The sequence below is a fragment of the Lissotriton helveticus genome, chromosome 5_1 (genome assembly GCF_964261635.1).
Source record: "Lissotriton helveticus chromosome 5_1, aLisHel1.1, whole genome shotgun sequence".
In the NCBI taxonomy this organism is placed as follows: domain Eukaryota; kingdom Metazoa; phylum Chordata; class Amphibia; order Caudata; family Salamandridae; genus Lissotriton; species Lissotriton helveticus.
Window position 1 is genome coordinate 10,527,333 of NC_136065.1, and position 21,629 is coordinate 10,548,961.

At 49.0% G+C, this 21,629-nt stretch overlaps 1 protein-coding gene across 3 annotated transcripts in view; it reads right to left on the reverse strand.

Annotated features, from left to right (window-relative positions):
* LOC144754057 (saoe class I histocompatibility antigen, A alpha chain-like) overlaps positions 1-21,361 on the reverse strand; it is a 1,371,606-nt gene extending 1,350,245 nt beyond the window's left edge. For all 3 annotated transcript variants that reach the window (XR_013594642.1, XM_078641570.1, XM_078641571.1), the window contains exon 1: positions 21,212-21,361. Coding sequence is in view for 2 of the 3 variants with exons in the window: in XM_078641570.1 (XP_078497696.1) it covers positions 21,212-21,275 (64 nt within the window). In the remaining variant the exon portion in view is untranslated. The remainder of the gene's footprint in view (positions 1-21,211) is intronic.
* Positions 21,362-21,629: the final 268 nt, after the last annotated feature.

Below are 21,629 nucleotides of genomic sequence, written 5' to 3' on the forward strand. Positions count from 1 at the left end.
AAAGTATGTTATGATTCCAGCTATCAGTTTAGTCCTCCTTCTCTGCATTCCTAAGCTACTGAACTGCATCAATAGTTTCCGTCATTGTCTAGCCTTCTCGTCTCCACGTTAGAGAAATACTGCATTTAATGGTCATTTAATATTCTTCATCACGCACTACATGTAGAATAATGCATGGTCCAGTCTTAGAGTCAAGTTAGCTTTTCCCCTCATGACTTCTAGTTTATATCAACATGTTCCCTAAACATCAGATACTAGATAGAGTTTAGGTACATGTCGCTCCGACCCTCCAGACTTTAGTCTCTGCTCCTAGCACAGAGTTCACAGCCCCCAGCTTCTCCTAGTGATACGTCATTGCCAGTTTGCGCGCACCATCAGGTTAGAGGTCCCGGCTCTTTAGGTAGCCCCCTCCAATGTTTCCGCCCCATTCATGACATATTCTGTTACGTTTGCACCACATGTCTATGTATACGCCCAGTTACACCTACTTTTACTCTTATCTTTCGCGACTGCTACGCGTCACGCCTTCTGCTCCACCCACTGCTACGCCTACTGCAATGTAATACTATGTGTTTGCGTTATGTATATAAGTTCATGTATTGTTATTAGAAGCTAGCGCGCGCTCATCCCAGACCCAGCCCCAGCAGCTGCCGGGCCACTCTAGCCCTGCCATTCTGTTCCTATGCAGGTTGTCCTGATCCTGTCCTTATGCTGTATTAAACCTGCAAAACTCCTACTACCTCGAATCTTGACTCTTATTTATTGAGCTATCTGTTATGATATATGCCTAGTCAAAAATAGGGTATTATTTATTTATTTACCACATAATGGCGCCCGAACAGGAACTTGCCCTTTCCCCACGCGTCGGTGAAGCCACGCCGACCCCCTGACCCTCTGCAGTCGTGACGGAACCATACTGGCCAAGTGCAGATATTTCTGCTTCAAGTATCCCTCAGGCCCACGGAGGAGACGGAGGAGGCGGTCCAGCATCCAAACGAGACGGTGGAGGAACGCGGCGAGTCCCGACCAGAGCCCAAGCCGAGAGTCCAAGGTCCGAGGTATCCGGAGGCCCACCCGTAACTGAAGTCCGAAGTCCGAAGTTCGTCGTCATCAGTCCAGTCCAGTCCGAGGCTTTCCGTTCCGTGCTGCCCGGTGAGTACCATTGCGGGGGTAGTATCTAGACAGGACCAATCTAAATTGACTCCTGGTCCGTGGGTTGGTGGTACCCAGACTCACAAACGAAGTGTTCACCTAGGTGGATACGGGTCTTGATGCGTCCCTTTATGGGACCGGTATGTTCCGTACTGTTACAGCAGTGCATCCAGTAACTCTAGTCTGTTCCGTTCTCGAGAAAATTCTTGTATTTCTGTTCTCAGTATTCCAGGTAATATTCTGTTCGAACTGTTATGTTATGATATTGTTTAATGTATTTTCAATGTCGTGGTATGCTTGAATTGTTTTCCCAATTGTTATTGTTCTTTGTGTATTGTATTGTGTTCCGATTCAAGTTTACAATGCCGCTCTTTTCCAAGTTACGTCAGTTAAAAACTAGAAAGGGTTTATTAGAAGAAGCAGTTCCTGTTCCGCCGAGGGACAGTCCAGGTCATTTTATGTATCAGAAACATGGCATAAGCGCCATATTGTATCTAGATTTATGGGTAGATTATACCAAACAGTTAGAAGAAAAGTATAGATGGCCCGTATCGGGTACATGGGATGCCGAATGTATCATGCGAGTAGAAGAAGCATTATGGAAAAAGAAAGCCAGACAGTCACAGAAAGATGCCATCGAGTTATGGCGTAAAGAAGCGCATAGAAGAACCGAAAAGGAAGTCAGAAAGTCAGAGTTAAGTAGAGAATCCCAAGAACGAGCCCAAGAAAGAGAATTAATCGAGATAGGTGAACAAGTCAAAGCCGAACAGTCAGACAGACAGAGGCATGCCCTTATTAAGGGTATGTATCCTCTTCTTGCCGAGGGCTTGCCAAAAGCGACCCCAGAGGCATCCAGTAATTTCCCGCCACCATTAGTTCCGACCAAGCTACGTCACAAACAGACCGCAGCTGATATTTTTATTTCGTCCTATTTGGACGACACAGTCCCAGAATATGCAAATCCTGTTCGCGCTCCGCCAGTCCCTGTAAATCAGGCACTTCCCGCTCTTCCAGACACCGGAGTACCTGCTACGGTACCCCCGGTCCAGCCAGCATTTCAACTTCCCGCTCCGCCACGAAGAATGTCCGTCGATGATTCTAGTTTAGGGGCCGCAGGAGGAGGTCCTCCTCAAACCCCGCCGCCACACAAGCGTTTAACGTTAGCCGAATTACATGCACAAGCGTCACAGCGTACGCCTAGACATCAGACTGTAGCAGAAATAAGAAAATCCCTTGCCGAATGTGTCTATGATCCAGTCCCAGGCGAGGATAATATGGTTTTATATTCGTTCCGCGTAAGAAAGGTGGCCGAGTATCTAGTCACCTTACCGAATATGAAAGAAGATCTAGACAGAATATATCGTTTCATCCGTACAGGGGATGATCCAGAAAGTATTCACGAAGCCATGTCTCAAAGGAAAGCCGAGATCCAGCTCATGATATTAAAGTTTCTGATTAATTGTCTAATAAGAGAACAAGATTACCCGTCTAAAGATTCTGCCGAAATGAGAATCCTGACAAGGTGGAGTGATAATATAGCCGAGGGTAAGCACAAGACCGTCGGTGCCATGGAAAGTATGTACAAGAAAATCCGTAAAGAAATAATAAAGATACACGAACAGCGTAAAGCAGCACAAGTAAGCGAGAAAGAAAGTATCTCCGATCCTGAAGAGGAAGACGACGAGAATACCGCCAGAATAGCGTACGTAGGAAAACCCAGATTTCCAGATCGCCATTTACGTCTAGAACACAAGTCTATTTTCCATCATTCAGCACCAGAACAAGGTTCTCTAGAACAAGTATTTCAAGCTACCGATCACATTCTGAAATCACGAATCGGTTATAGTGAGTTAAGTACCATGCATGAACAAGAAATAGCCCGATCAGCAGTCCGATGGATTACTGATTCTACCACTTTTCCAGACGAAATAGTGGCACAAATGTTTCTGAAACTGCCCCCAGCCGAACAACGGCTGGTGGGTATGTATATGATCCAGCACCTCATTACTCTGTATGAGGGTCAGCACTCTGATCCAGGCCCGTTACATGATGTCCTGAACGAGTTACTCCAGTACAAATGGAGAGGTCTAGGTACCGATTTAATTAGTGTCATTCTAGAACAGCGTCACAAATATAGAACGTTCTTGAACCCGCATTTTGTTCATGTCTCACCCCCAGAAAGAAAATCATTCTACATAGACAGACAGAATCCGTTACGAGAAGTCCACCCAGTCAAAGGAACGGGTGGCGAAATGCAACGAGTGTTTGTATACACTCCAATCACAAAGATGGAACTTCTCGAGATGAAGAAATTAATTCCTTGTCATGACAAAGATCCAGCAGGGTTCCATCGAGAATTAAAAGACATGCTCCGAATGGGAGAATACACTTACCCAGATATCATTAAAATGTTAAAGGTTCTGCTACCCGCAGGGGTGTATGAAAAGCTAAAGGAAAAAGAATGGGAGGTGGGAGAGAAAAAGATCGATTGGACAGCTCTAGAAGCTGAAGACAAGGCACGAGTACCAGGTACTGGTCTTGGAGATAAATGTAAAGAATTACCAGAATTATTAATTCAAGTTTTACCCAGATTATTGACAACTAGAAAAGAAGACTGGGATGCAATCTCAGCCTGTAAACAGAAACAAGATGAAGATATTAGTGATTTCTATTCTAGATTTGAAAAATGTTTCAGTATTAACAGTGGCCTCAAGACAAGTAGTGAGTCATACCCTCACCTTTTTGTTACTAAATTAGTCGAGAATTCAAGTCCACAAATTAAAAATCGAGTTTTGAAAGTCGAAAGCACCTGGCAAGCAAATACTCCGTCCCAGATGCTCCAGATGCTTCAGTATCACCAGAATAGAATCAGGGAAGAGCAAGAACACGAAAGAAAACGTATGAAAGATACGAAAATGAAAGTACTAGTTGCACAATCTGTTCCTCAAGACAGTCAGAAGAGGGGTCCGAATCAAGCCAGTCATCCTGCAGCTCCCGTTAAAGGGAACTGCAATTATTGTAAACAGCCAGGTCATTTTATAAATGAGTGTGCAGTTCTGAAACACAACATAGCTACTGGTAAGACTAAAGAAAGACCACGTCCGCCTAGACAAGAACAAGTTTCACAGATTCCTCAGCCACAGAATGCACAACAGACAGTTACAGCACCGCAGCCTATCGCTGCAACACAGCATGTCACATCACAGATGTACCAGTATGCACAGTCTGAGTACCCAGAGTACCAGCCATATTCATGAAACAGCCTAGAGAGGGAGGTAGGCTTGCCTCTCATCGAGATACCTGTAGATCAAGAAGGTCCCTATGTTCACAGTCAAGTATTAGGGAAAGACAGAAAGTTTCTGATTGATACAGGGGCAAGTAGGACCACAATTAGTCACGCCGAAGTTCCAGGGGCTGCGCTCTCAGGCCTTGGATTTTCAGGAAAACCCATTATAAATGAAATATCAAAGCCAGTTACTTTAGAAGTAGGCCCATTGTCCCGTACTACTGATCTGTTACTTACTAAGTCATGTCCAGAAAATCTATTAGGCATTAAGACACTGAAAGAGTTAGGTGCCGTTATATGTTGTTCCCCAGAGGGAATACGATTGTTCCTACGTGACTTTAAGGGTCACTATGTATTACGAGATTTTGATTCAAGACTGTCTAATGTTCCGCAGCATTTATGGGCGCAAGGTCCAACTGATGTAGGTTACATGCAAATCACACCCCATCGTGTGACTCTTAAGCCAGGTGTAGTGTTACCACGAATCAGACAGTACAGATTGCCACCCGAGGCTGTAGCAGCCTTGTCCAGAATTATTGACGAGCTCATGGCACAAGGAGTAGTTGTAGAAACTGACTCCAATGTATGTAATTCTCCGATCATTCCAGTCATGAAACGTACTGATCCAAATGCACCTCCAGTATATCGATTAGTGATTGATTTACGAGAACTTAATAAATGTATTATTCCTCAGTACCCAGTTGTCCCAGACATCTCTTCCCTATTGACAGCCATTGATTCCGAAGCCACGTTCTTTACTGTCATAGACCTCAAGAACGCATTTTTTAGTGTTCCCATTCATCCAGACAGCCAGTTTCTTTTCGGATTTTGTTTAAATGGAAGGAGCTATATGTTCACACGAGCTCCTCAAGGTTTCACAGAAAGCCCTAGTATTTACAGTCAAGCACTTAAGAGACAACTAGATAATATTCACATGCCAACTGACACTGCCCTGCTCCAGTATGTCGATGATCTACTGATCACAGCCCGTTCTGAACGTGATTGCGAGCGAGCATCCCTTACAGTTTTGTATTTTCTAGCCGAGATGGGGCACAAGGTGTCCCCTTCGAAGCTTCAATTCTGTGTCCAGCAAGTGGTATACTTAGGACACTTGCTGTCCAAGAGGGGTAGGCAGTTGACACCAGACCGTATCCAGTTGATAGCGAGTCTTCCCCAGCCCAGAACCCAGAAGGAGGTACGTGCCTTTATCGGCCTTACTTCTTATTGTAGACAATGGATTCCCCAGTATGCATTTTTAGCCAAGCCACTGATACAGTTAACGACACAGGAGGCAGCCGTATCGACTGTCCTCCCTTGGACATCTGAACATACACTTAGTTTCAATGAGTTAAAGACAGCTTTATGCCAAGCTCCAGTTCTAGCTACACCGAACTACAGTAAGCCTTTTACACTTTTCGTCACAGAACGTGAAGGTACAGCATTATCTGTTCTCACACAAGATCAAGCAGGTCAATACAAGCCCTGTGCTTATTTTTCGAGCACATTAGATCCAGTCGCCCAGGCGTTGCCTGCGTGCCTCAAGTCAGTTGCAGCCACAGCACTAGCTATCAGACAAAGTGATTCCATAGTTTTAGGACACTCCCTGACAGTACAAGTCCCACATTCCGTGGAAGTTCTTTTAAACCGAACACAAACTCAGCACTTGACAATTGCACGTTTAACAGGTTATGAATTGACACTGTTCCAGCCACACATAGATATTAGACGCTGCAACGTCCTGAATCCTGCTACACTGTTACCATCAGTTAATTCAAATCCTGACACACATGACTGCGTGGAAGTAGTTAACATTACGACAAAGCCAAGACAAGACCTGACAGACATTCCGTTACCAGATCCTGACCTGACACTTTATGTGGATGGTTCATGTATGAGAACTAGTACAGGAGAACTAGTCGCCGCGTATGCAGTGACTACTGACACTGAAGTTATTGAAACACACCGCATTGATACCCTGTCCGCTCAAGCAGCAGAGCTAGTTGCTCTGACACAAGCCTGTATACACGCCAAGAATCTGAAAGTTAATGTTTACACAGATTCACGTTACGCATTTGGAGTTGTACACGACTTCGGAGTGCTCTGGCAAGAGAGAGGTTTCATGACTTCTCATGGAACCAAGATTCAGCATGGTTTCCTTATCCAAGCTCTGTTAGATGCAATACATTTACCGACATCTATCGCTATTATGAAGTGCAAAGCACATACGAAAGTTACTGACATTATTTCCCAAGGTAATGATCTAGCAGATCGCACAGCCAAGCTTACAGCTCAGACTCCAGACATTCAAGCTAATCCGACACAGACACATACTCCAGATCCGATTACATGTATGACAGTTAAGGACCCTACACAAGATGTCATAGATATCCAGTTACATGCTACTCCTGAAGAAATCAAGAAATGGTCCGAACAAGGAGGGGTCCAGACAGATCAAGGATGGTTAACGAAGGGTAGAGCCACATGGTTTCTCCCCGACTCTATGGTTCAAGTCATCATTAATACCGCACATAGTCCAGCACATTTAGGAGAAAAAGCTATGTTAGACAGTATTCAGAACATTTGGTTCAACAAGCATTTACGAGCTGCAGCCAAACAGAAAGTCCGTACCTGTATGATATGTTGTCAGTTTAATCCAGGTAAAAGTGTCCCGGTGGAACAAGGTGGTTTCCAGCCTCCTGACCACCCTTTTGAGGTCCTCCAGATGGATTATATTCAGATGGAGAGATGTCGAGGTTTCAAGTATGTCCTTGTAGTTGTATGCGCTTTGTCCAGATGGACAGAAGCATATCCAGTCCCAGATTACACAGCCGCGACCACAGCAAAGCAGTTGGTTCGTGAGTTCTTCCCTCGATATGGACTCCCTAGAGTCGTATATTCTGATAACGGTCAGCCATTCTCATCTGAACTCATGAAGCACGTTTCCCTTTTGTTAGGGTACCAGTGGAAGTTCCATTGTGTACGCCATCCTGAAGCAGCCGGTCTCGTAGAGAGACATAATCAGACTCTGAAAATTCGAATCGCCAAAGTTTGTAAAGAAAAGGGTGTGGACTGGCTAGTAGCTCTGCCAGTCGCTTTATTTTATATGCGCATGGTCGCACATTCCAGATCAGGTCTGTCCCCGTATGAGGTCGTTTTCGGCCGCCCCCCTAACATGTGGGGTACTCCTAGACCCCGAAGTATTACCGATGTTTCATGTAATATGCTGACAGATTACCTAGCTTCCTTGATGTCTGCCCTCAACTCATGTCGTTCACAGGTTGCCGCCGCATTTCCAGACAATACCGAGGTGGCACCGCATGAAATCGTTCCAGGTTCGCTGGTGATGATCCGGAACTTTGACAGATCAAGTCCGCTGGAACCTCGTTGGAAGGAACCCCGTCAGGTCCTCCTCACCACCCGTACAGCCGTGAAGTTGGAAGGCCGGAAAGGATGGATACATCTTTCTCATGTAAAACTTTTCAATGGATTAAAACCCGTTTCTAAAAACATTTCCAAGGATTCCCAGGATTTTAAGGACTGCCGAAATATTGTTCCTAAGGACTGTCCCGCAAAAGACATTGACACAACCCCTCCCTTGGTAGAGAAAACTCCGCAGCAGGAGTATAAGCAAAAGTTAAGGTCTAGTAAATTAAGTCAGTCAGTTTGATTGTCTAAGTCCTCCCCTAGGTGAAACGGTTAGACTGTTTCTGACATGTATAAAAAAGACCCCCATAGTGAGAGAGTTAGTCAAAACTCAATTCAATGTATCGTTTTTCTAAGTTTCATATTATTCATCAGCATAATGATTTCCTGCACCAGTTACGCATTTTTCCTGTATTTTCCAATTCCTCATGTAAATAAGTCTGCTAATGTTACAGTAGAGCACACGTTTAGTGATCTGCCTCCTCACGAATATTCATACCGCCTCGCTATGCGTAACAATTCATTTATCCGCATGTTACATTACTCACACCAGACCAGCAATGCCACTAATTGTTGGGTGTGTGGTCGACTCCCCCCTTTCCAGACCCCGAAGGGAGTTCTGCCACTCTTTCCTTATCCATTCACACATAATGGTTCGTGTGGAGCATGGTCCACCTTAACGTCATCCTCAACAGATATGTCTTTTCTTAACAGTACATGTTTTCCAGACAAGCAAGGTCTCCCCCACAGAACCGGGTTAGATCTAGAAAATGAAGTGTATAATTTAGGTAATTATTCTTCGAATTTTATGGTCCTGAATGTTCAGTCTGATACTACTCCAGACTCACCTGCTATTTCAGTACTACCAGTCAAAGGCGAATTATGTGTCCGTAGTCATGGTTCTGTACACGTAGGACATAGTGAATGTACTACTGTTGTCAAGTATAGTGACAGTGGGAAATCTATTTTTAAAGCTTCACGTCATTCTTATTTTGTTTGTGGTCAAACTGCATATGTTCATCTGCCCCCCGATTGGGAGGGAACCTGTTACATTGCCTTCCTACTGCCACCTGTTTTTCTAGCCCCACCTGACTATCATAGAAACACACATCTAGTACATACTAGACACAAGAGAAACCTCCCGATTGTCGATTATACTGAAACTGCCGCAGAGCAATTCATTGATATAGATAAAGGTGTGTTCCCTTATTTAGGTACAGTTGTAAACAGTAAGTTAATCCGTAGGTTAACAAGAACCCTTGAAGCTGTAGTAGATGAGACTGCTTCTGCTCTAGGTAACTTAACCGAAGAGCAATCCTTTATGAGAATTGTTGTGCTCCAGAATCGTCTCGTCCTTGACGTCATACTGGCCGATAGGGGCGGGGCCTGTAGAGTTCTCGGATCTAGTTGCTGCATTTTCATTCCTAATAACGCGCCGTCTGTTTATTCAGCTATAACCAGACTCCATAAAATTGCCCATCTGTTACACCAAGATCCAGGCACCTGGACATGGTCCGGTTGGTTCTGGAATATAATTTCCGCATGGGGATGGAAAGTCCTGTCCTTTCTAGGTATTGCAGTAGCGATCATATTTAGCTGCTGCCTCTGTATACAATGTGGCCCTGCGATTTGCGGCATTTGTGCTACCTCTTGTATTCCTAGCCCCAAGCCCCGTTCTAAATCCCGTTCCAAGACAATTCGAGACGAGCAAATGATACTATATGAAGTGATAGATGGTATCATGAATATTGATGTTTCCTGATGGAAACGTAGTGACAAGGAGGGAATGTGGAAAAGTAAATTTTGTCATGTTCTGTGTCTCTACGTGTCATCCATCATATGTTATGTGTGCATGACCAATATGCATACATTATTCCCCATGTCCGATTAATGACGCAATTACAGTTGTGTCCACCTCTAGTATGCCAGTTTCCAGTCCTCGTGAATACTACGAATATCAGGCCTATGTAAAGCTACGTTGCCACGTTCCCCAGTGTGCACGTTATTCCATTATAAAGTCCTCGTTTCCAGGCCTCAACAGGGCCCGGACACTAGATTCAGCTCCTGTCTCCTGAAGCCTCGTTGAGGAGCGATACAGCCCCCACCTGTATCCTCGACCTTTCACTCACTTCCTGCCTCGCAGTGCCCGGTGCAGCTTGGCTCTGCCTCTGAGTCTGCCAAAAGTATGTTATGATTCCAGCTATCAGTTTAGTCCTCCTTCTCTGCATTCCTAAGCTACTGAACTGCATCAATAGTTTCCGTCATTGTCTAGCCTTCTCGTCTCCACGTTAGAGAAATACTGCATTTAATGGTCATTTAATATTCTTCATCACGCACTACATGTAGAATAATGCATGGTCCAGTCTTAGAGTCAAGTTAGCTTTTCCCCTCATGACTTCTAGTTTATATCAACATGTTCCCTAAACATCAGATACTAGATAGAGTTTAGGTACATGTCGCTCCGACCCTCCAGACTTTAGTCTCTGCTCCTAGCACAGAGTTCACAGCCCCCAGCTTCTCCTAGTGATACGTCATTGCCAGTTTGCGCGCACCATCAGGTTAGAGGTCCCGGCTCTTTAGGTAGCCCCCTCCAATGTTTCCGCCCCATTCATGACATATTCTGTTACGTTTGCACCACATGTCTATGTATACGCCCAGTTACACCTACTTTTACTCTTATCTTTCGCGACTGCTACGCGTCACGCCTTCTGCTCCACCCACTGCTACGCCTACTGCAATGTAATACTATGTGTTTGCGTTATGTATATAAGTTCATGTATTGTTATTAGAAGCTAGCGCGCGCTCATCCCAGACCCAGCCCCAGCAGCTGCCGGGCCATTCTAGCCCTGCCATTCTGTTCCTATGCAGGTTGTCCTGATCCTGTCCTTATGCTGTATTAAACCTGCAAAACTCCTACTACCTCGAATCTTGACTCTTATTTATTGAGCTATCTGTTATGATATATGCCTAGTCAAAAATAGGGTATTATTTATTTATTTACCACAACACACAGCCCTCACCCCGTGTTACACTGATCCCCACACACAGCCCTCACCCCGTGTTACACTGATCCCCACACACAGCCTTCACCCCGTGTTACACTGATCCCCACACACAGCCCTCACCTCGTGTTACACTGATCCACACACACAGCCCTCACCCCGTTACACTGATCCCCACACACAGCCCTCACCCCGTGTTACACTGATCCCCACACACAGCCTTCACCCCGTGTTACACTGATCCCCACACACAGCCCTCACCTCGTGTTACACTGATCCACACACACAGCCCTCACCCCGTTACACTGATACCCACTGTTGGAATTAGGTAGCCTGGCCTAGGGCAAGACTAACATCTAGAGGCACAGTGTAAAGGTTGCAGACCACCCAAAGGTAACTTCACGCAATAGCACTCAAAAAGAAAAACACTACACCAAAATTATATGAAAATACGTGCTGCTTTATGTAAAAATAATATTCTCTCTGTGGTCAAATTTCAGTAGCTCACATGTAAATAATTCAAAGCAGTTTAAATCACTTTCAGGGTCAACAATTACGCTTTTTAAATTATTGGCAGATTATCACTTAATACATTTCAAGTTAACTTAGTAATAGCAAGCACTTCTAACCGGCTAAGCAATTCTCCAGATAGATTTAACATTACAATACATTTGTCATTTAGTCAATATTAACACTCTCAGGTCTATTAATGTAAGTTAAGCCTCAACAGTGCACTTGCTTAGACTCCAGAAACACTGTGTATGGGTATTATGCAATGTACTATATGCGTCTCCCCCAGCACCAGAGTTCCCTCCTTCTTCTTACTGCATAAACTCTGAGGGTTCAAATATACCAACTTTTCATAGCAAGGATTACCCAAGAACTCAACTCCAGTAGCAGAAGGGGGGGGGGGGCAAACTGTCATAAGTTATCAAGAGCCAAGGGTTTTATAGCGACTTTATGCTCCTGGAACCCCCACTGGTGATCGGCTTCTTGAGTCAGCCAGTATTTTATTTAATAAGGCTTTTGTTTTCAGGCTCTCCTCCTCTTGTGCTTAATTAGGGTCAGTGGAAGGAAGAAGCTGAACGCGTAGGAGGCCTGACCAGCTCTCCCACGCTACCCCACACTCCTCCCTGCTTACTTGAAAAGGGGGGCCGGCAGACGGATCTTCCGCCCACCCCCTGTACCTTGGGACTGCTTCTCACACAGCCTCGATCTCTCCGCCTCTGGAGAGAACAGAACCGGAGCGCTGCACACAGCGCGTCAGCCGCTTGCCAGGCTGCTCCTCACAACCGGATCTGTCCCTCGGCGCGCAGGTCACATACAAACACTCGCCGAAGCCGCCTCCTCACAGCGCTCCTCAGCAAAAGGTGACGACGTCGATTTCCACACCCCCGGCCTCCACTGCGCATGCGCGGGGGAAAAGCGACTCCGCTCCGGGCCTGCTCAATCCTCGGCCCCCTCTCTCACCACAGTCCTGCAATTTCACTGGGGGATTAGCGCGCTGGCGCCGGGAAGGAGCACTGCGCTCTTACTTATCTCAGGATTCACCGGACACTGACACACAGCGCGACAGGTGCCCCCGGGGTCCCGTTCTCGGCGCTGGCCTCACAAGGTTGCCCAGGCTCAAGGGAATCCTCCACCAGGCTCCAACCACTGGTCCATTAACACAGGGTCAGCTCCTTGCCAGTTCTGTCCCAGGTAAGAGGTGCCCAGCGCCACCCAGGACAACAGTTATCTTCTTGTTTCCAATGCTGGGCAGAGGACTGCGCTCCACTGCGCTGCAGTCTCCTTACCCTACCTACACCCTACTATTTTGAAGTTAGGGGTCAGTCAGGCGCCCAGGGTCTCCCTCAACTTTCCCAGCGGGGACAGGACAAGGAACCCACAGGAGGAATAGAGAAGTGGAATTATTAGGCTGCTTCCCAGTCCAGGAGTTCAACCCTTACACTAGTCTCCTCCCACCTGCCAGGATAGCCTGTCCTCCAGCTGACTCTCACAGGTAGACAAAATGGCTGCCCCGCATTCCGCCTTATATAGGCTGCCCTTCAGTGGTCCAGAATGGACCAGAAGGTTCTGGAATGCCCTATGTTGGTCTATAGCCAGGTTCTGTTGGTGACAGTTGGGGCAGTTGGTGGCCACCATTTTAGGTGGTGCCAACTTTCCTGTCAGAACAGGCCTCTGGACCTGAGGTAAAAAACTATGAGGGGGAGAGGGAACACCTATCCCCCTGGCCAACACCTATAAAAATCCAGTAGACACAAAAATTAATAAGGGTATGAGGGGCAAAAAGGGGACAAAATAAATAAAAATTAGGAGGGACTTCGCCAAAAAGTCAGACAGGTCTAACACGCGTCCCCCCCAGCTGAAAGTGGGGAGAACTACCCAACCCCTTGGGAGTCCTCATCACTAAGGCGGAAATACCTGGAGAGACCGTCTGCATTGGCGTGGTCCACTCCAGGCCGATGTTCCACCCGGAAGTCCATTCCCTGTAGGGAGATGGACCACCTCAACAACTTGGGATTTTCCCCCTTCATTTGCATCAGCCAACGAAGGGGTCGGTGGTCGGTCTGAACCAGGAAGTGCGAGCCAAAGAGGTATGGCCGCAGCTTCTTCAGAGCCCACACCACCGCAAAAGCTTCCCTCTCAATGGCACTCCACTTCTGTTCCCGGGGAAGCAGTCTCCTGGATAAGAAGACTATAGGTTGATCCAGGCCCTCTTCATTGAGTTGCGATAACACTGCCCCAATGCCATGTTCGGATGCATCTGTTTGCACAATAAACTCCTTGGAGAAATTGGGAGCCTTTAGGACCGGTGCTTCGCACATTGCCTGCTTCAACTTTTCAAAGGCTTGCTGACAAGCCTTTGTCCAAACTACCCGTCGAGGTTGTTTCTTGGAGGTGAGCTCTGTGAGGGGCGCTACAATAGTGCCATACCCCTTCACAAAGCGACGGTAGTAACCTGTGAGGCCCAGGAAAGCTCGGACCTCAGTCTGTGTCTTGGGGGGTTCCCAGGCCATGATTGCCTCAATCTTCGCCTGTAGGGGTTGCACGGACCCCCTACCCACCAAGTGTCCAAGGTACACAACCGACCCCTGCCCAATCTGGCATTTGCTGGCTTTGATGGTCAATCCAGCTTGTTTCAGCGCCTGGAGAACTGCTTGCAAATGTTGCAAGTGGTCCTCCCAACTGCTACTGAAGACAGCAATGTCATCCAGGTAAGCAGCCGAGAAACCCTCCATTCCAGAGAGGACCTGGTTCACCAGTCGCTGAAATGTGGCAGGGGCGTTCTTGAGCCCAAAGGGCATCACACAGAACTGGAAGTGTCCCTCAGGCGTGGAGAAGGCTGACCTTTCCCTTGCTCCATCTGTCAAGGAGATCTGCCAGTACCCTGAAGTGAGGTCAAAGGTACTTAGGTATTGGGCAGCTCCTAGCCGGTCAATTAACTCATCCGCCCTGGGGATGGGATGAGCATCAGTTTTGGTAACTGAGTTCAGTCCTCGGTAATCCACACAGAACCTCAGTTCTGGTGTGGTGCCCGGTGGGGCAGCTTTTGGGACTAGCACCACCGGACTGGACCAAGGGCTGCTGGACGGTTCTATCACTCCTAGCTCCAACATCTTGGCAACTTCGCCATGGATGCTAGCCTTCACCTTGTCCGACAGCCTATAGGTCTTGGATTTCACTGGGGGGCTGTCTCCTGTGTCCACATCATGGGTACACAGGTGGGTTCTGCCTGGGACAAGGGAAAACAGTGAAGAGTACTGCCCCAATACCTGTCGGCAGTCCTCTCGTTGCTCAGGAGTGAGAGACGGGGAGAGAATCACTCCCTCCACCGACCCATCCTTCTCTTGACATGAAAAGAGGTCTGGGAGAGGCTCGCTTTCTGCTTCCTCAGCACCATCAGTCACCAACATCAGGATGACCTCTGGCCTCTCATGGTGGGGTTTGAGGCGATTGGCATGCAGCACCCGTAGGGGCTGCCTCGGGGTCTTAAGATCCACCAAGTAAGTGGCCTTACCCTTTTTCTCCAACACCTCAAAGGGGCCTGTCCAACGATCCTGAAGGGCACTTAGCTCTCCAGGTTCCATCACCCAGACTTTCTGGCCAGGCTCCAACTCCACCGGGTGAGCATTCTGATCATACCATTCCTTCATGACTGCCTGACTGGCCTCCAAGTTGTCAGCAGCCTGCTTCCACAACTTGGCCATCTGGCTTCTGAAGGCCAACATGTAGCTCACCACATCCTGGGGAGGTTTTCTGGGAGACTTCTCCCATCCTTCCTTCACCAGGTTGAGAGGCCCACGCACTGGATGCCCATACAACAATTCAAATGGGCTGAAGCCCACTCCTTTCTGTGGCACCTCTCTGTAGGAGAACAGTAAGCAAGGTAGGAGGATGTCCCACTTCCTCCGTAAACTCTCTGGCAGACTTCTTATCATGCCCTTCAGGGTCTTATTGAACCTCTCAACCAGTCCATTGGACTGGGGGTGATAAGGAGTGGTGAACCGGTAGGTCACCCCACACTCCTTCCACATAGTCCGCATGTAAGCAGACAGGAAGTTAGTCCCCCTGTCAGACACAACCTCCTTTGGGAATCCTACCCTAGTAAAGATTCCCATCAGGGCCCTAGCCACCACAGGTGCAGTAACAGTCCTCAGAGGGATGGCCTCTGGGTACCGTGTGGCATGATCCACCAGAACCAGGATGAACCTGTGACCAGCTGTTGTTGGTGGATCCAATGGCCCTACAATGTCGATGCCCACCCTTTCAAAGGGGGTGCTAACGACAGGAAGTGGTTCCAGGGGAGCCTTTAGCTTCACCCCTGTCTTCCCACTGGCCTGGCAGGATACACATGTCCTACAGTATGTGTTGGACGCCGCTTTCATCTGAGGCCAGTAAAAGTGGAGAACAAGCCGTGCAAAGGTCTTGTCCTGGCCTAAGTGTCCTGCCAGTGGTATCGCATGAGCCAATTCCAGCAGAAAGGCTCGGTATTGCTGCGGGACCACCAAGGCCCTTGAGGAGCCAGGTAGAGGAACCTTAGGTTCACTGTAGAGGAGGCCATCCTCCCAGTAAATATGGTGGTGTCCCGTAGCATCACCTGCTGCCTGGGCTTCAGCCTGACGCCTCAGTCCCTCAAGGGTAGGGCACTCCCTCTGCCCCCTACAGAATTCCTCTCTGGTAGGGCCTCCCTCCACATGCCATTCAGCAGGGATGGGCAAATCCTCCAGAGAGTCTACTTCCCCCTCCACGGACTCCTGGCCTACCATTGCAGGTGGCCGATCTGTCACATGGGGCGTGGAAGCAGGAGCAGGCTGTCCCTGTCTCCGTTTCTGACCCTTTTTAGCAGCGGGTTGGGCCATTGTTCCAGGCTCCAACCCAGGCGAACTCCCTCTCCGGGCAGTCGCAGACCTTGTGCTGACACAGGCCCAGTTAGGTGTACCCAGCATCGCAGAATGCGTCCGGTATTCCACCTCTCTCCAAGTGTTGTGTTCCATGTCATTCCCCAACAGACAATCGACTGGCACGGCAGGGCTTACGGCAACTCGAAGTGAACCTGCAACCCCCTCCCACTCAAAGGGAACCTCAGCCACTGGATAGTGGCCCATTCTGCCGTCAGCCATCGCGGCGGGGTGGAGTACATTAGGAACAACCTGCTCTGGGGACACCAGCTGACTTCTCACCATAGTCATGCTGGCTCCTGTATCCCTCAGAGCCTCCCCTCTCTGGCCATTGATGGTAACCCATTGCCCATACTTTGTAGTATTTGGGGGCACCTGGATCTTTGGCACCATCTCCCGCTCTCCCAGGGACACTAAGGTGACACCCGCCCACTCACCCCCCTTATCTAAGGGCAACTCCTCCCCGAGCGCTACACTGGCTACTCCCGGTGACTTTCCTCCGGTGGGAGGGGGTGGTCTCTTTGGGCATCTGACATCTCCCTTATAATGTCCAACGCCACCGCATTCAAAACAGTGGGGAACCCTGGGCTGCTGGCTTTGGCCAGGATAAGGGTTCCGGGGCGGGTTTGCCCTAGGGGTGAAACCTGCTCCCTTCCCTTGGAAGTTATTCTGGGGACCTTTAGAGAACTCTTTCTTTTTCTCCCCCCCTTCCTTCTTCTGGGGGGCGCCCTGTCCGGCTTTTTGAGATTCCCCTCCAGTCCCCTTGGAGGACACCCGAGTACTTGTCCAGATGTCCGCCTCCTCTGCAAGCTTCCGGGGATTGGTCAGCTTGCTGTCTACCAGGTGTTGGCGCAGCTCGGGAAAACATTTCTCGAGGAGGTGTTCTTTCAAAAATAGATTGTACAGCCCCTCATAATCCTTTACCTCACTGCCCTTGACCCAACCCTCTAAGGCCTTTCTGGCATAATCAAGGAAGTCCACCCAGTTCTGAGTGCCCATCTTGTGACTCCCCCTAAACTTCTGTCGGTACCTCTCTGGGGTGAGCCCGAACTTCCTCAATAACGCCAACTTCATGGTGGGGTAGTTTGTCTGTTCCTCTGGATCCAGGGCCAGCAAGGTGTCCCGACCAGCAGGAGGCATGTACTTGTACAAACTACCCCCCCAGTGCTTCTCCTGCACTCCATGAACCTTCAAAGAAACCTCATAAGCGGCCAGCCACTTAGCTACATCATCCCCCTGACTGAAACTCGCTATCAGGTCCTTTGGGATATAGGGTTTGGTCTCCCTGGCTGACTCTTTTGGTTCGCTGCCACCATTCCTAACAGGAGAGGACCCCCGTCGCAGACTTTGGAGCTCCAGTTCCTTCAGTCTAAACTCGTGGACCATCCTCCTCTCCTCTTTCTCCTGCTCCAACTTAGCCAACTCCCACTGTAGCTGTCTTTTCTCTCTCCTATCGGTGAGCTCGGCTTCTGTTAGGCTTCTCCCAGAGATGCTACTGCCCTTACTGGAATAGGACATTGGTTTGGTGAGTAAGTTTTCCCCCTTATCGCGGAATAACTCTTCTACCTCCCCCAGCATGTCCTGGTCAACCTCTTCATCCTCCTCCTTTGTCTCTTGGTGTGCCTCCACCCAGGCCCTAAGGCTAGTCTGGAGCTCCCCCTTCCTGGCACCCTGTTTGAAAAAGACCCCCATTTGTTGGCAGAACATTCTCAATTGGGGCACGGAATAGACTTCCAGGTTTTCCACTGCAAACTCCATTGTGAGTCTGGCAAACCTGGATACACACCAGAAATTTCAGAGGGGTAAGGGTAACCTAAAACCAACTCCACCCACCACCAAGAATAAATTTAGAAAAAACAAAAGGACTAATTGGGAGGGCCGCAAGGAGAAAACTCCTGGTGTAGGTTAGGTGTATTACGTCAAATTACTAGTAAGTAGCTGCAACCAAGTCCGCAATCCCACCGCTAGGCACCAATATGTTGGAATTAGGTAGCCTGGCCTAGGGCAAGACTAACATCTAGAGGCACAGTGTAAAGGTTGCAGACCACCCAAAGGTAACTTCACGCAATAGCACTCAAAAAGAAAAACACTACACCAAAATTATATGAAAATACGTGCTGCTTTATGTAAAAATAATATTCTCTCTGTGGTCAAATTTCAGTAGCTCACATGTAAATAATTCAAAGCAGTTTAAATCACTTTCAGGGTCAACAATTACGCTTTTTAAATTATTGGCAGATTATCACTTAATACATTTCAAGTTAACTTAGTAATAGCAAGCACTTCTAACCGGCTAAGCAATTCTCCAGATAGATTTAACATTACAATACATTTGTCATTTAGTCAATATTAACACTCTCAGGTCTATTAATGTAAGTTAAGCCTCAACAGTGCACTTGCTTAGACTCCAGAAACACTGTGTATGGGTATTATGCAATGTACTATATGCGTCTCCCCCAGCACCAGAGTTCCCTCCTTCTTCTTACTGCATAAACTCTGAGGGTTCAAATATACCAACTTTTCATAGCAAGGATTACCCAAGAACTCAACTCCAGTAGCAGAAGGGGGGGGGGGCAAACTGTCATAAGTTATCAAGAGCCAAGGGTTTTATAGCGACTTTATGCTCCTGGAACCCCCACTGGTGATCGGCTTCTTGAGTCAGCCAGTATTTTATTTAATAAGGCTTTTGTTTTCAGGCTCTCCTCCTCTTGTGCTTAATTAGGGTCAGTGGAAGGAAGAAGCTGAACGCGTAGGAGGCCTGACCAGCTCTCCCACGCTACCCCACACTCCTCCCTGCTTACTTGAAAAGGGGGGCCGGCAGACGGATCTTCCGCCCACCCCCTGTACCTTGGGACTGCTTCTCACACAGCCTCGATCTCTCCGCCTCTGGAGAGAACAGAACCGGAGCGCTGCACACAGCGCGTCAGCCGCTTGCCAGGCTGCTCCTCACAACCGGATCTGTCCCTCGGCGCGCAGGTCACATACAAACACTCGCCGAAGCCGCCTCCTCACAGCGCTCCTCAGCAAAAGGTGACGACGTCGATTTCCACACCCCCGGCCTCCACTGCGCATGCGCGGGGGAAAAGCGACTCCGCTCCGGGCCTGCTCAATCCTCGGCCCCCTCTCTCACCACAGTCCTGCAATTTCACTGGGGGATTAGCGCGCTGGCGCCGGGAAGGAGCACTGCGCTCTTACTTATCTCAGGATTCACCGGACACTGACACACAGCGCGACAGGTGCCCCCGGGGTCCCGTTCTCGGCGCTGGCCTCACAAGGTTGCCCAGGCTCAAGGGAATCCTCCACCAGGCTCCAACCACTGGTCCATTAACACAGGGTCAGCTCCTTGCCAGTTCTGTCCCAGGTAAGAGGTGCCCAGCGCCACCCAGGACAACAGTTATCTTCTTGTTTCCAATGCTGGGCAGAGGACTGCGCTCCACTGCGCTGCAGTCTCCTTACCCTACCTACACCCTACTATTTTGAAGTTAGGGGTCAGTCAGGCGCCCAGGGTCTCCCTCAACTTTCCCAGCGGGGACAGGACAAGGAACCCACAGGAGGAATAGAGAAGTGGAATTATTAGGCTGCTTCCCAGTCCAGGAGTTCAACCCTTACACTAGTCTCCTCCCACCTGCCAGGATAGCCTGTCCTCCAGCTGACTCTCACAGGTAGACAAAATGGCTGCCCCGCATTCCGCCTTATATAGGCTGCCCTTCAGTGGTCCAGAATGGACCAGAAGGTTCTGGAATGCCCTATGTTGGTCTATAGCCAGGTTCTGTTGGTGACAGTTGGGGCAGTTGGTGGCCACCATTTTAGGTGGTGCCAACTTTCCTGTCAGAACAGGCCTCTGGACCTGAGGTAAAAAACTATGAGGGGGAGAGGGAACACCTATCCCCCTGGCCAACACCTATAAAAATCCAGTAGACACAAAAATTAATAAGGGTATGAGGGGCAAAAAGGGGACAAAATAAATAAAAATTAGGAGGGACTTCGCCAAAAAGTCAGACAGGTCTAACACGCACACACAGCCCTCACCCCGTGTTACACTGATCCCCACACACAGCCCTCACCCCGTGTTACACTGATCCCCACACACAGCCTTCACCCCGTGTTACACTGATCCCCACACACAGCCCTCACACTGTGTTACACTGATCCCCACACACAGCCCTCACCCCGTGTTACACTGATCCCCACACACAGCCCTCACCCCGTGTTACACTGATCCCCACACACAGCCTTCACCCCGTGTTACACTGATCCCCACACACAGCCCTCACCTCGTGTTACACTGATCCACACAGACAGCCCTCACCCCGTTACACTGATCCCCACACACAGCCCTCACCCCGTGTTACACTGATCCCCACACACAGCCTTCACCCCGTGTTACACTGATCCCCACACACAGCCCTCACCTCGTGTTACACTGATCCACACACACAGCCCTCACCCCGTTACACTGATCCCCACATACAGCCCTCACCCCGTGTTACACTGATCCCCACACACAGCCCTCACCCCGTGTTACACTGATCCCCACACACAGCCTTCACCCCGTGTTACACTGATCCCCACACACAGCCCTCACCCCGTGTTACACTGATCCCCACACACAGCCTTCACCCTGTTACTAGTAGAGCCACATTTTGGGGGAACGGGGGGGGGGGGATTCTTCCAGTGAATGCCAGAGTATATATGCAGGGGCTCTAAGGGGTGAAAAACTATAAACCTCATTAACATGCAAATGGTCTTTTAGAGACCTGTGAAGTGCTCGGGTGCGTCTGTGTGTGTGCCCGGGAAGCGTCTCACCCGGACTGACACGCAGGGGAGTTGGGGGGAGGGGTCATTGAGCCCAATGGGCGTTGCGCGCCTATACACACAGGGTGGAGTCCCCCTCCCTATTCACCTCCCCCCCCCCTCCGAAGTGTCCCCCTCCACAGGTCACTCACCTGCCCCGGCCGGCTGCAGCCAGAGCCCCCCCAGGAGCAGGAGGAGGGGGGCACCCCAAGTCATGATGGGGTGGGGGCAGCAGTGACGTCACCGAGGGGCAATAATCACAGCCTTCAATGAGGACGAGCTCCGGAGTGAACTTCACGAGATCTGAGCTCAGTCCCCCTAGTGCTCGGAGGGAGAGGGGAATGAGCCCACCAATCAGAAGGCAGAACAGCAGCGCGCCCTCACTCACCAGGTCTAGACTCGCTGCGAGGAGTTAGATGGAGAAAGTGAAATTAAGAGTCGGAAGTTTCGTTTTCTTTCCTTCTTTTGAGTCCCCCCCTCCTTTATTCATAGCGCTTAGAAGCCCCCTTAGCTGTCCTTGCTGCAGACAACAGTGAAGAGTCTCAACAGTGCCCCCCCCCCCCCTCACCC